Source organism: Fukomys damarensis, unplaced genomic scaffold (assembly GCF_012274545.1).
Source record: "Fukomys damarensis isolate Sample0158 unplaced genomic scaffold, DMR_v1.0_HiC HiC_scaffold_38, whole genome shotgun sequence".
In the NCBI taxonomy this organism is placed as follows: Eukaryota; Metazoa; Chordata; class Mammalia; order Rodentia; family Bathyergidae; genus Fukomys; species Fukomys damarensis.
Genome location: NW_022900950.1, coordinates 24,278,095 through 24,292,867, shown reverse-complemented (window position 1 = coordinate 24,292,867; position 14,773 = coordinate 24,278,095). Strand labels below are relative to the sequence as shown.

The following is a 14,773-nucleotide window of genomic DNA, read 5'->3' as shown; positions in this document are numbered from 1 at the left end:
GCCAATTCAGATCAGATTGCTATTAAACTTTTTTTCTTTTTGGTACTGGGGATCAAACTTGGGCTCTTATGCTTGTGACACAGGTGGTGGCACTGCTGAGCCAAATCTCCACCCCTGTCATTAAACTTTTTGATTTTCAGAACCTCTTGTGTGGGCTAATGCTTAGGTTTTGTTCTCCAGTTGTTCCAGAAAGGAGTAACTTTTTACAAAATATGCTGAGAGCCTACAGTTGGATTCACTTAAGCCAAATGAAAGAAAAAACAACCAGCAAATATAAACTATTTACCAGTCATGTTCCACCTCCCTTTACTCACTTGGAAATTAAAACTTAGCATTCATTGTGTCAAGGATAAAAACAGAGCCTTACCAGATGACAAATAAATGAAGTTAATTCCCAGCTTTAGAGCTTTCAAGGAAACATGTAAAGGATGACTTGTTTTGTTTTTATTTTTTAGGCAGGGTCTTTATATATTGTTCAGGCTAATCTTCATTTCTAGGCTTGAGTTATCCTCCTGCCTCAGCCTCCCGAGTAGCTACAGGCATGCACCATCATGCCCATAAGTGTGAGTTGGTCTTTAAAGGTAAAATTTGCCTCATGTGCTGACTTGAGACTTTAGAGCTTGCAAAAGATACAGTCCCATTTACTCAATTCTCCATAAATGTTGACTCTCACTACTACTACTACTACTCATGATCCAGTGAATATATTCTAAGACATGGCAAATGTTACATAATGTTAATCTTATTTAAAATTATGCATAATTTTGTAATAAATAAAAATGGAAATAGCTTACTAATAACTGAACATGTCATAAATTTATCTTGAGTCTTTTCTTCAAATTTTTCTTTTGCTTTTTTGGACCACTGTGCAGTTCTTTCACATGGTTCAATATATGCCAGTTTACATTTAACTGCCTGTAACAAACAAAATTTCATTATTAACAAAGGAATCTTTATGTAATCTTTGTAAACATGCTTAAAGCCTCAGCACCACAAAAATCCCCCAAAAGAAAAGTGAATCTGTATCTGGATTTAGAAATAAATAAATGTGTGATGTTGTATGAAAAGCACTTTTAAGTGTAAGCAACTGAAAGAAACTATTTGGTTGAGTAAGTCACTGCACATTAATATACCGAATAAGCATTCATTTGAAAAGATAAGTGAGAAAATCAGGTTTATAGAAATATGTATAGTCTGATTCTATAACTGTTAAAAACAGAGATGATGCATTTCATCAGTAAATACACCCCAAATTAAACAATATTTTTGAGTGATTCCCCTTTTGCTTATCTAAAATTTCAAGTTTCTTGAAATGTTACTCATTTCTCAAAATGAAAAATATGGATTAATAACTTAAATAACATGAGAACATATATTAGAAATAAGCCTCTATATCATATACTTTTTTTTTTGAAAATTTTGGGACAGGGTCTCACTGTGTAGTTCAGGCTGGCCTCGAATTCACTATGTAGCCCAAGCTGGTCTTGAACTCATGGCAATCTTCCTGCCACAGCCTACTGAGTGCTGGAATTATAGACATACACTACCACATCCAGCCCTTCATATACTTCTCTAGGAATCCTACGTACCCCAGAGATCAACAAGGCCAAAGTTTTTCACATATTCTGAGATTTCTCTGCTCTCAGACATTACGTATAACTTAAATACAGTAAAAGTACTTCTCAGATGAGCTTTCTCATTCAAAATATCATGTGTAGCTCTTACCACACTATATATCTCAAAATATGTTAAAATCTGTAGACCAGTAAGCACTTGAGACACAAATATACATATATAAAATATTTATAATTAATAATATATACCAACATAAATACATTATTTTGCAGAGCTTTGGACTTACGCATGTGAGCCAAGTACTCTACCACTGAGCTATACCTCCAGCACCACATATTATTTCTCAAGTAGTAACTATAGCAACACGTATCTATAGTGGCTATCAGAACATTTCCATAGTAAACATAACTTCCAAAACTTTCACATTGGCTGAGGATTTAGCTCAGTGGTTCTGCTGCGTGCCTCATAAGCACAAAGTCCCAAGTTTGATCCCTGGTACCAAAGAACACCCCTAAAACAAACAAACAAAAAAAACGATAAAATACTTTCATGTTTGTGCTGATAGTGTAACTCTAGAGTTCATAACCAGTAGATTACCTTCTCTGGGGGATTCAGAAACTCATCCTTTATTTTACGTATCTCTTTAAGAGTTATTTTTGCTGTGTTGCCAAAGTCCACATATTTAACTTCAACTTCTTGATGTCCAGGCAATCCTTTAAAAATTATGAAATTTGAAATCACAAACTTACAGATCACTAAGTCGGTCCAGTTCCTTATGTTTTAAAGAAACCCCCAAACCCTATGGTACTGGTAATTGAATCCAAGGTCTTCTCACTGAGCTACATCCCATTCTTTTTTTTTCAAAGTCTGAGACAGTCTAAGTTCTTCAGGCAAGACTCAGCTTTGCAACCTTCCTGTCTCAGCCTAAGTGGCATGTACCACCATGACTGTCTTTAGAAATATTTGAAAGGTTCAAACACACAAGTTTGTTTATTTATAATTTTTTGTGGTACCAGGGATTGAACTTGGGTCCTGGTGCTTGAGAGGAAGGTGGCGGGACCACTGAGCCAAATCCCTAGCCCTTTCTTTTGTTGTTTTTTGAGACAGGGTCTCGCTATGTAGTTGAGACTGAACTGGAACTCACTATGTAGCCCAGGTTGGTCTTGAATTTACAGCGATCCTCCTGCCTCAGCCTCCTGAGTGTTGGGATTACAGGCATGCGCTACTACGCCTAGCTCAAACACACAAGTTTAAATGACCTATCAGGCAGGTATGGTGGTGCATATCTGTAATCCCAAAACTTGGGACGCTGAGGCCGGAAATTGCTGTGAATTGGAGGCCAGCCTGGACTACACAGCGAGTTCAAGGCCAGCCTAAACTATATAGTGAGATTTTTGTCTCCACCACCACCACCACCACCACCAAATGACCTATCACACACTGACCTTTCTGAAATCACTCAAAATATATGGTTGACTGTAGCCGTTTTAGGCACACCTGTATGCCAAGTGCTACGAGATGTGTTGCAATTATTTTCAAGTTTAAAGACTAATAAGGTATATATCATTTCAGTATGAAAACAAGTCCAGTGTTCTCTGTTCCTTGGCAAAAATGTAAGTAGTTGCCATAGCGCTGGTACTCAAGATGACACTTTATACAACTTAGACCCTATGGTAGTGGATGTCAATAATAAGTGAGAAGGCACAGGTTACAAATGCCAAGACCAGAATGTAGATGAACCCCTCCCCACCTCTTGTCCCCTGGAATCTGCAGGCTAGAAGGATATTCCCAACTTTATCAATACCATTAGATTCTGACTATGAATGGAGATGGAATTGTAAACAAACAGGTGGATATGGGGTAGAATTGAAAGAATATTATTTTTCTTACTCAAATTACCTATCACATATGCGAACAGAGCAGATTGGGAAAGTCTTAAATTTATGTGTTCTTTCTGAGGAAGCTATTGGCCAACGGATTCACTAAGTAAAAGAGTAAACTGAAAAGTGAAAACAGGATACAAGAAACCAAGGATCCAATACAAGGGAACAATGAAGGGTACTGCCAAGTAGAATAAGTTCCCAGAACAAATATGTAATAAGCGAAGCACTACACTTGGAGAAAACAGAAGAATGTTTGATGGTTTAAAAAAATTGAAAATTTTAAAAAGGTCTATCCAGGTAAAATTGCTTTGAAGTATGAAGAAAATGTAGGTATAAATTAAAAGAAAATAACACAAGTGAGGGCTGGGGATTTAGCTCAGCAGTTCGGTGGCCTGCCTTGCAAGCACAAGGACCCAAGTTCAATCCCCGGTACCAAAAACAAACAAACAAACAAAAAACACAAGTGAAAAATTGACATAATTATTTCCTCAGAATTATCAAAATATATTTTTTTGTTCAGCAATGAAAATATTTACACAGGATATGGATTTAACTGAAAGTTGTGATACAAATATGGGAAGAGAAAGAAGAAAAGTAATTATCTTACAGAAAAATGGGCAAACAGATAATGTCTAAAACTGAAGCATCAACTGAAATATTACATATTATTTGAAGAAATAACAGGCAAATACCAAAAGAAACAGCTGTAAAAAAATACCCATGACTATAGTAGGGTCTAAAATGTGTGAAGCATCATTTTGAGTACAGTGCTACTTCTCCTTCTGCCAAGGAACAAGAATGCTGGACTCAATCCCTAGTACTGAAAAAAACAACAAAAAGTTTTGATACAAGACATAGAACTTGGATAGTAGAAGTAACAGGTAAGGATCTTAGATTATTTAACAATGAAAAAAATTTAACAGTATCAAACTGAACTAACTTCAATCTTTTTAAAAGGTACTTATCTACAAACTAGAAAGCCTGTAAAAAGGAATGAGACTTAGTCCATTTTTTGTTGCTATAAAAAAATACCTGGCACTGAATAATTTATGAAGAGAGATGATTTATTTTAGTTCGTGGTTCTAGAGGGTGGGAAACCCAAGATCATGGCACCAACATTTGCTCATCTTCTTGGTAAAGGTCTTTGCTTCTTCCTTGTGCTTTTTACTTTGGGTGGAAAGTGGAAGACAAGTGGGTGTATGTCAAAGGGAAGGCCTTATTTTATACCATTTCCCTTCCTAAAAACCTCCTCTCTGGGTAGCTACTCCCCTCTTAAAAGGAAAGGACTCACTAACCCAAGAAATGCATTAATTCCTTCACAAGGGTTCGGTTTCCATGCCCAACACCTTCCACCAGTTCCCACCTCCCAGTACTGCCATGCTGAATCAAATCCCTCCGTAAGTTTTGGAGGGACAATCCATACCACAATGGCTAAACTGTCTAAGTGTATCTAATTTCTGAAACCACAAAGACTTGGTATGTAATTATTCTCTTTAGAGCTAAGCTTGGGGCACTAACTATAAATTTTCTTATTTTTGTTACTAGTACTTTTTTATAATCTTTTTCATAAACTTCTATTTCCAATCCAATCTTTTATTATTTTATAAGCTGAATTTATTGATTTGAGGACACAGAAAGGGTAGAGAAATGCTAAAATGATTACTGTTAAATAATTCCCAGAAAAGAGGAAAAATACTAAGGAAGCTAAGAGGACACAAAAGGTTGTACAATCAGTTTGTACCTTGGCAAAATAGCATGAGAAAGACATTATGAAGCTAGGATGTCACCAGTTTTCAATACTTAACTGTTGCTGCTTTGCATTAGCTACTAGTTTTCTAGCCAGACGCCCAATAGTTAAGTCCTAGTCAAGTCAAAATCTCAGGAGAGACACTGACATCATTATAGCTAGCTTTCTGAAGACACACAGAGCAAATGGTAATGACACCATTTCAAGATTTAATTTGTATCTACTGAAACAAAAAAATTTTTGAAATGTGAGATTTCTCTGTACAAGCAGTGTGCACTTTCTTACCAATGACTTTTGCACGGTACCAAATTCCATCTTCAAATTTAGCGACACAGGCTTGATTTTGAACTGGACAGACAATTTCGAAATTGTCATCTTCACTTTCATAGAATTCCTCAATTGTCTTTAACAGAACTAAAAAATCTGGGTTCTCTGCCTAAGAAATGAAGAAACAGAACACTGTAGTTTTATAGAAACTTAAAATTAAAACACTGAATATTTTATATGTACTACTGCTCAAAAATATGAAACTTCAAAGCTGGAATTACATACAAATCTATAAATTATGTGCTGTGCTATGAATTTACTTTATTGCAGAATCAGTATAAAATTTGCATATATACATATAACAAAATTAAATCAAATTACATCAAGTGTATATTTTTCTAGATGTTTTTTTCTATACACACACAAACATCCCAGACTTTTTAATCAAAACTAGACCATACCATACATATAATTTAGTAACCTGTATTTTCTATCAATTCTTACCTTTACTGTTTCTGTAAATTTTATTAGTAATTTTAAAGCATGTTTAGCTTTCCTTAACTGGTTCAAATCAGTATGCAAGTCACGATCACACATTGTTTCTGGACCTTATCTCTTTCATAATCTAGCAGAACCCTCTTTTTAATTTTTATTTATTTATTTTTTGTACTCGGGATCAAATAGGAGACCTTGTACTTGGGAGGCAGGCTGTACCACCACTAAGCTAAATACCGGCCCACAAAACTCTTTTTAAAATGACTTCGTCTAGAAGACAGCCAACTCTCTTTCCATAGAATGCCTTAACTTCTGGATTTATGTGGTTATGACCTCATACTGTTATTTAGTTTATTCCTCTATTACGTTGGGTCTATCTGCTGAATTTCCCCAAAGCTGAATACTATATCTAAAGATTTGACAGATTTGAGTCAAAATCTTTTGGCTAAACTATAAGAACTATATAGATTTACGTTGTAACACAGAAGGTAATACTTACTAATATGCTAAAATATATGTGTCCATTGAGATGATAATTTTGACATCTCCCACTGCAGTTATATTTTTTTTCCTTTTGTGATCACAAACTAGTGTGATGCTAGTTTGACATTACAGCAATGTCCAGCCTGGGACAAGACCAGTGAGAATTGCCCAGCCGTGTGGGCACCTTTGCAGCATCCCCGCCCTGCCCCCATGCTCTCAGGCCTCCTGATTGGGCCGGTACCTGAATCCACACTAGAGACACATAGGTGGTCAAAAAGGCCATTTTACTCAGCTCCAGAAGACAGAACAGAAGTGAACAACAGCAATAAAGACACATCAGAACTCTGTAGTTGATAAGTTGGAGAGATCACCACCTTCCATCAGAATTTGGGCTATCTTCAAGGGAAGAGCAGCTGAAACCCGCAGCAGAACCTTGCAGAGTTCAACCCTGCAGGAGGTCAGGGAGCTCAACTAGGGCCTTGCAGCCAAAATTCAGCCTGAATCTCAGGGGTCTACTGTTGGCTAGCTGAGACTAATTGACTTAGTTGTGCACATTGCTGCCCACAGTGTCTATTGTGACAGCAGAGATGTACTCTGAAAGAGGCCCGTCAAATGTTTTTTTTCTTTTCCTCTTATTTTTAATTTTTATTTAAAAAATTTTATTTTTCCCATTGTGAATATTCCTTTTTTCTTTCTTCATTTTCCCAGTCTCTTGCTCCCCCATGTTATTCCTCATCTCCCTTTTTGTTCCTGTTTCTGCCCTAGTTTAGATTTCTTCGTTCTTCTTTCTCCTTTGCTTGATAGTCATTAGTTTCAAAGGAAAGTGAACACAATTTATAGTTTCTGTATAATTGTTAAATTGTTCTATTCTTGTCTTTGTTCTTGCACTCTGTCTCTCCCTCTTGTCTTCAACAGTTTCCTCATTTGTGTGATTATCCTGTGTCCTCTGGCTTCACTGGAAACCTTCTCCTATTCTTTTACCTATCTATTCCTCTCTTCTCAACTCCTTCTAAGTCCCCATCCTAAAGGGTAAAGTTGCTATATTGAAGAGTTTATTCACTATAAACATATTTTGGGCTGGTCCTTGATGTTGATTTGATTCACATGGTTAAAGGTGATAGATTAATGACTACCACAAATGGTCAATTTCTAAGCTGTGCTTGATGTTATTGTGTTGGCAATTGTATCAATTGGGCTAAAGCGGTTGTGATTGATTTAATGAGTTGTCCTTTCTGATATTATGAAATGAGAGTGTCTCTGAGTCATTAGAGACTCAAAACCTAGAGAGCAGCTATATCAGAAAGATCAAAGTACTATCCTAGGAATTAAGCCAAGGACAGCTCAACAATGAAAAAAAAATGAGAAAACACTTAAGGCACAAATACAGACTTCTAGTTTACCAACAGCAAATTCTAGGGGAAACGAGGTGGAAAAGTCTGACAATCAACCACCAGGACACCCTGAACTCATAGCACAGGAAGTTACAAAACAGATCAATCAGGCTCTAGAAAAATTCAAAACAGAAATAAGTTCCCAGATAACTACAGAGATGATGAGCACAATGAAAGACATGATTAGAGGCTCTAGAAAAGAACAGATAAAAAAATAGATGAGCTCAGAACCATGACAGAAGCCATGAATGCCCAGCATAGGAAAGAAATGGAATCCATGAAACAGATTCAAACAGATATTCAGTAGATTAAAACTATCAAAAGCATTTGCAGCACATGGGTCATTCTCCAAGATAGACCACATACTAGCTCACAGAACAGGTTTGAATAAATGCAAAGGAACTGAAGTTATCCCCTGTATATTATTAGATCATAGTGCAATCAAGTTGGAGATCAACAGCATAAGAAACCATAGGAACTTCACAAACACATGGAGATTGAACAACACTCTTCTGAATAATCAATGCATCATAGAGGAAATTAAAGAAGAAATTAGACAGTTTTTGCAAGTAAATGATAATACCAATACAACATATAGGAATCTATGGGACACAATGAAAGTAGTTCCATGTGGAAAATTCATAGCAGTGAATGCCCACACTAGGAAAGCAGAGCAAGCTCAAATAAACAACCTAATGAGTAATCTTAGGCTCTCAGAAAAAGAAGAGCAACAAAAACCCAAAGCTCATACAAGGGAGGAAAATGTAAAGATCAGAGCAGAAATCAATGAAAAGGAAACTAAGAGAATGATACAAAAAAAATCAAAGAATCAAAGAGTTGGTTTTTTGACAGAGTAAATAAAATCAATAAACCCTTAGCCAACTTTGTCAAATAAAGGAAAGAAAAGGCTCAGATCCATGGAATTATGAATGAAAAATGTGAAGTCACAACAGATCTAGAGCAGAAATCCAGAGGATTATAAATACCTGCTTCAAGAACCTGTATTCTAACAAAATGGAAAACACAGAAGAAATGGACAGATTTCTAGATACTTATGAATTACCAAAGTTGAACAAAGAAGATAAAAAAATTCGAAACATCTCCATTACAATCAGTGAAATTGAAATGTAATTAAAAATTTATCAACTAAGAAAAGCCCAGGTCCTGATGGATTCACTGCTGAATTCTACAAGACATTTAGAAAAGAACTACTGCTACTACTCTTTAAACTTTTCAATGAAATTGAAAGGGAAGCAATACTTCTTAACTCATTCCTGAGAGCAAGTGTTACTTTGATTCCAAAACCAGGGAAAGGCCCAACTAAAAAAGAGAACTACAGGCTATTCTCCTTAATGAACATAGATGCAAAAACCCTCAATAAGATAAAGGCAAACAGAATACAGAGGATCATCAAGAAGATCATACAACCTGACCGAGTTGGATTTATCCCAGGGATTCAATATACATAATGATGGGTCAACATATGTAAACCAATAAATGTAATACACTATATTAACAGAGTCAAGGACAAAAACCAAATGATCATCTCAATAGATACAGAAAAGCATTTGACAAAATTCAACATCCATTCATGATAAAACCTCTGCAGAAAAGTGGAATAGATGGTATTTATCTCAACTTGATAAAGGCTATAGCAATCCAACAGTGCACATCATATTAAATGGCCAAAACTGAAAATTTTTACAAGAAAATCAGGAACAAGACAATGATGCCCACTATCACCACTCCTCTTCAATATAGTTCTGGAAACATTAGCCAAAGCAATTAGACAAGAGAAAGAAATTAAGCAATAAAGATAGGAAAGGAAGAAGTTAAACTGTCATTATTTGCTGATATGATACTCTACATAGAAGACCCAAAAAATTCCACCAAAAGACTTCTAGACTTAATCGACACTTTTAGCAGAGTAGCTGGATACAAGGTCAACACTGAAAAATCAATAGCCTTCTTGTACACAAATAAGAGACTGAGAGAAATTAGAGAAATAATTCCTTTCACAATACCATCACTAAAAATGAAGTATCTAGGAATCAATCTAACGAAGGAAGCAAAAGACCTCTACACCAAAAACTACAGCACTCTGAAAAGAGACAGAAGAGGATATAAGAAAATGGAAAGATATCCCCTGCTCCTGGGTTAGGAAGAATCAACATAGTGAAAATGGCCATCCTTCCAAAACCGGTATACAGATTTAATGCAATCCCGATTCAAACAGTATATGTTACAGAACTAGAGAAAATAATACAAAAATTCATTTGGAACCAGAAGAGACCTAGAATAGCAAAAACCATTCCAGGCAACAGAGGCATGGCAGGGGGTATCACAATCCCCAATTTGAAACTGTACTACCAAGCCACTGCAATAAAAACAGCATGGTACTGGCAAAGAAAAACACCTGAGGATCAGTGGAATAGTTTGGAAGATACAGAAACAACTCCAGATATATTCAGCTACCTCATCTTTGACAAAAGAGCCAACCATCCTCACTGGAGGAAAGATAGCCTCTTTAATAAACTGTGTTGAAAAAACTGCATTTCATCCTGCCAAAGATTAAAACTAGACCCTTATCTTTCACCACACACTAAACTAAAATCCAAGAAGATTAAACATTTGAATATTAAAGCAGAAACTCTAACTTTCTGGAACATAAGTTAGGCAGAACTCTTGAAGACATTGTCATAGGGAAAAACTTTATGAACAAATCCTCAGTAGCACAGGAACTAGCAAAAGGAATCAACAACTGGGATCTCATATTAAAAAGCTTCTGCACTGCAAAAGAAACCAACAGAGATGAGACAACCTACAATGTGGGAAAAATTTTTTACCAGCTGCTCCTCAGACAAAGGACTGTTATTTAGAATATATAAAGAACTCAAAGAAACCAGATCCCCCAAATATAAAGACTGGATTAAAAAATGGGCATCTGTAATAAACAGACATTTCTCAAAGAAGTAAAAGAATCAAGTAAATATATGAAAAAATGTTCAATATTACTGGTCATTCGAGAGATGCAGATGAAAACAACACTGAGATTCCACCTCACCCCACAAAGAATGGCTGCTGTCAAGAAATCAACCAATAACAAATGTTGGCAGGGTTGTGGTGAGTAAGGAACCCTTGTCCATTGTTGGTGGGAGTGCATTCTGGTACAACCACTCACTGTGGAAATAAGTGTGGAGATACCTCCAACAACAGAATTAGCAGTTCCATTTGACACAGCTATCCCTCTGCTGGGTATCACTCCAAAAGAATTAAAAGAATAATACCACAGTCATATATGCTCACCCATGTTTATAGTGATATAGTTTGTAATAGCTATAACTTGGAAACAGCCCATTACCCCATCAGTTGGAGACTGGATAAAGATGTGGTTTTTCTGTAAAATGGAATGCTACTGAGCCATAAAGAATGAGAAACTTGAGCCATTCATAGGAAAATGGATGCATAGTGAGACCTTAAGTGAAATAAATAAGAGACACATGTGTAAATACCAATAGTTTCTCTGATGTGACAAACTAAAGTGTAAGAAAGATCCAAATTGTATAACTGATATGAAATAGGTAGAAAAGGGCTAAAGATGTAGGGCAAGTGGGAAGGGTAGGGGAAAGCTAATAAGGGAAAAGAAAAAATATGAGAAAAGGAAAAAATGGAAACAAAGTCTTTATAAATAGGGCAGGGTTTAGGTGGTAAAAGGAGGGCAGGGGTACGGGGAAAAAATAAGAACCAAGGTAAGTCTTGTAAAGGTACAAGACCCCAATGATGAATGTAACTGTACTGTATACTTAAAAAGTACCAAAAAACTCCATTTTGAAAAAAAGAATATCCAACCTTTAGTGTTGGAACACACCTATAATCCCAGAACTCAGAAGCCTGAGGGAGGAGGAGCTCTGTGAGTTCGAAACCAGATTGTTCTACATAGTGAGTTCCAAGCCAGCCTGAACTACACAGTGAGATAGTGTCTAAAAAAATAGAAAATCAAAAAAGGAATGTCCAAATTCTTATCATCTAATGGGTTTTAAAGTAAATTGATAATTCTTCCTGAAATTAATAGTAGAAAGCTGGGTGTGGTGGTGCACATTTGTAATTCCAGTACTCAGGAGACTGAGGCAGTACGATTGCCCCAGTTTGAGGCCAGGCTGAACTGCATAGTGAGACTCTGGCTCAAAACACACACACACACACAGTGTAGAGTTTGTGAAGTATTATATTCTTGCATAAAATAGATTTCTCATTATTAAACAAGACTATGTAGTGTAGTCCCAAAATAGTTTTTTTATATGTCCAATAGTATAAAAAATTGAAGGATAATGCTTGATTAGTTCTCTAAATACCAATTATTAAGGTTAAAAAATTAAATGCATTTCAAATGGGGAAAACTGAAGTTTTTTCCTCTTTTGTGAATAAGATGATACAAATGGAAATTTTCTGAACCCCTGTATTTCCTTATTTCATTTAAATTATTTTAAAACTTACTTTTAACTTCCTAAAATTTTATTTCTAAATAGATTCTACTCATATTTTTTCATAGGTACTCAGAGTGAACATTAAATCAGTTGACTTTCTCACCTTTGTTCGAGGTCCCAGCAGCTCTTTCCCCCAATAAAGCCTTGCCTCGGGTGCTCCTGTTTTAGCTGGTTTTCATTCTGGTGAGGAAACTTGGGAAGGCTACAGTGGGGATTTTACCACCATCCCCTGCTGGTCGGGGTTGACTGCCCTCCCGAAAGTTCTTCCCAGACCCTACCTGATGAGCATCTGAGCATCCAACCTGGGGCCTTCACCTTTGCCGTTGCTGATACCCCACCATCCACTCCAGTCCCTATTCTCTGGGTGATACTCAGATCAGCCTTTCTCACAGGTCATTTGTCCCTCTCACTCAGAAAATCCTAGTGCTAGGTCAGATGGACACCTCGGCCCATGGCCAGAATCACTGCCTCTGGGGGACGCCCCATCAGCTGGGCTCCTCTTGTTCTCTCTCTCTGGAGATTGTCAAAGGGGATGAGGAGTCTCATCTCTTTTGCCCTTCTCCTTGGGAGCTATCTGATACTGACTGACCCTCCACATCTGGCCCTCCCCACTGGCCATAAAATGGAACATTTAACCCAAACATTTTGTTGCATCTTTATAACTTTTGTCAATGCAATGGTAAATGGCCTACTTCAGGCTTCCTCCTACATTTGTACCCACCCCGCCTTCTGTCAATCTTGCACCACTTCTCAGATTCTCCTTGCCCATGCTGCAACCCCTGTGACCCCTAATCCCTGCCCAGAGCCCGACATGTCTGCCTTCAACCTGATCACTCCCCTCTCACTCTGCTTGCACCCTGCAACCCCACCTCCACTTCTTCCTTGGTGCCTTCCTTGGCTCCCTCCTAGTGCTCTCCCTCCCCACAGCATCTCCCTCTGCCACACCCAAAGCCACCCAGTCCCCATACTTCTTCTTCACCACATACCTGCTCTCCCTGCTCCCCCAGCCTCTTCCAAACAAGCGTGAATTAACACTACTGACTCCTCAGATGCAGTGGCAACCCACTACCTCTGTTTCCTCTTATCTCCTATTGCCATATTATGCAAAAGGCTGCAAAAATAGGGGAGACTTTTAAGGTACCTATACCCACTGCTCTGCCTGCTCTCCCTACCTCAGCTTCCTGGGAGGGGAGAGGGAAGCAAGACTCTATAAAAAAAAAAAGTAAAATCCTCTCCTGGCCCTACCTATTTACATATCAACAACTTGTTTGACAGGCTGCATTATCAAGAAATTTCATTGGACCCTACTGTTTCCTACATAAATATGTAAAAAGGAAATACAAGGTTTTAAAACAATTCAAAGAAAATGTAATGCTTAAGATTGGAGCTCTAAGATCAAATGCCAGGTTACAGCCCAGTGCCTGCTACAGACTGCTTGCCTGCTCCATATTAAAATCAACTGTGATGTCCTGCCAGGCAGGGGATGCTCAAAAAAAAAATCAGATTATAAATTTTGGCTAATTGACAAATGTACATTTTGTCTTCAACTTAAAGTAATGTTTGATTGGTGTTTGGTTTAACTGATGTATTTAAAACATTTCTTTTACATTACAAATCCTTGAATTGTAATTATAGCATTAACTTGCCCTTCTCTACTTTCTGCTTACAGACAATAAGACAAGATTATGCTACTGTTCTATTACTAGTTTGTTATAAAAATTACACTTACAGGTATAAAGCATTTTTATTCCTTCTGATTCTAATTATAGGAGATCTCTGTTAATTGACCTATAAAAGTTTTGACTAGTCTTAAAGAGATGTTATAATTCAATGGGCCAAATATATTTGAGGGCACTCTAGTTTTGTAAATTGTCTTATATGTTTGTCTGTGTCCATCCAATTGTTTGTTTTTGTTTATACAATTGTATTTTCAATAAATGTTATAAAGGCGTGCCTTCCTCTTCTCCCAGGTTGCTAGCTGATCAAAATGACATCAAATATTAATTTTGATTTAATACATACTGCTGTCTACATTCTATAGCTCAAAAAGTAATATATTTTTTATTGGTTACAAATAAATTGTTAATTGTTATAATCTGGTTTTTACAGGTTATATAAAAAGGAAATTATCTAGCTAGGGATTTAGCTCAGTGGTGCTGCACCCACCTCACAAGTCCAAAATTTGATCCCCAGTACCACAGACAAGAAAAAAATAAAAAAGGAAACTGTCATGATAATTAAATAAAAACTTTTTGGTCTGGGGAGATGGCTGGATGATGGGACTCCCCTTGATGTATAAAGCAGCAGCTGCTCAGAAAACAGTTATTTCTGGCTTTTGTTCACTAATTGGAGCCCCAATAATTTTTATATTATTGGGAAGACATATCCCCCCAATAAACATCACTTAATACATTGTTATAAAATGTTTCATTGGTTATCATCAAAGGG

At 36.8% G+C, this 14,773-nt stretch overlaps 1 protein-coding gene across 2 annotated transcripts in view; it reads right to left on the bottom strand.

The window, feature by feature from the left end:
- The window catches only part of Rnf17 (ring finger protein 17), a 161,723-nt gene that overhangs the window by 59,201 nt on the left and 87,749 nt on the right, over window positions 1-14,773 (bottom strand). For both annotated transcript variants that reach the window (XM_019208895.2, XM_010633821.3), the window contains exons 17-19: window positions 5,491-5,641; window positions 2,173-2,288; window positions 795-915 (exon numbers count right to left, since the gene is read on the bottom strand). In XM_019208895.2, the coding sequence (XP_019064440.1) occupies window positions 795-915; window positions 2,173-2,288; window positions 5,491-5,641 (388 nt within the window). The remainder of the gene's footprint in view (window positions 1-794; window positions 916-2,172; window positions 2,289-5,490; window positions 5,642-14,773) is intronic.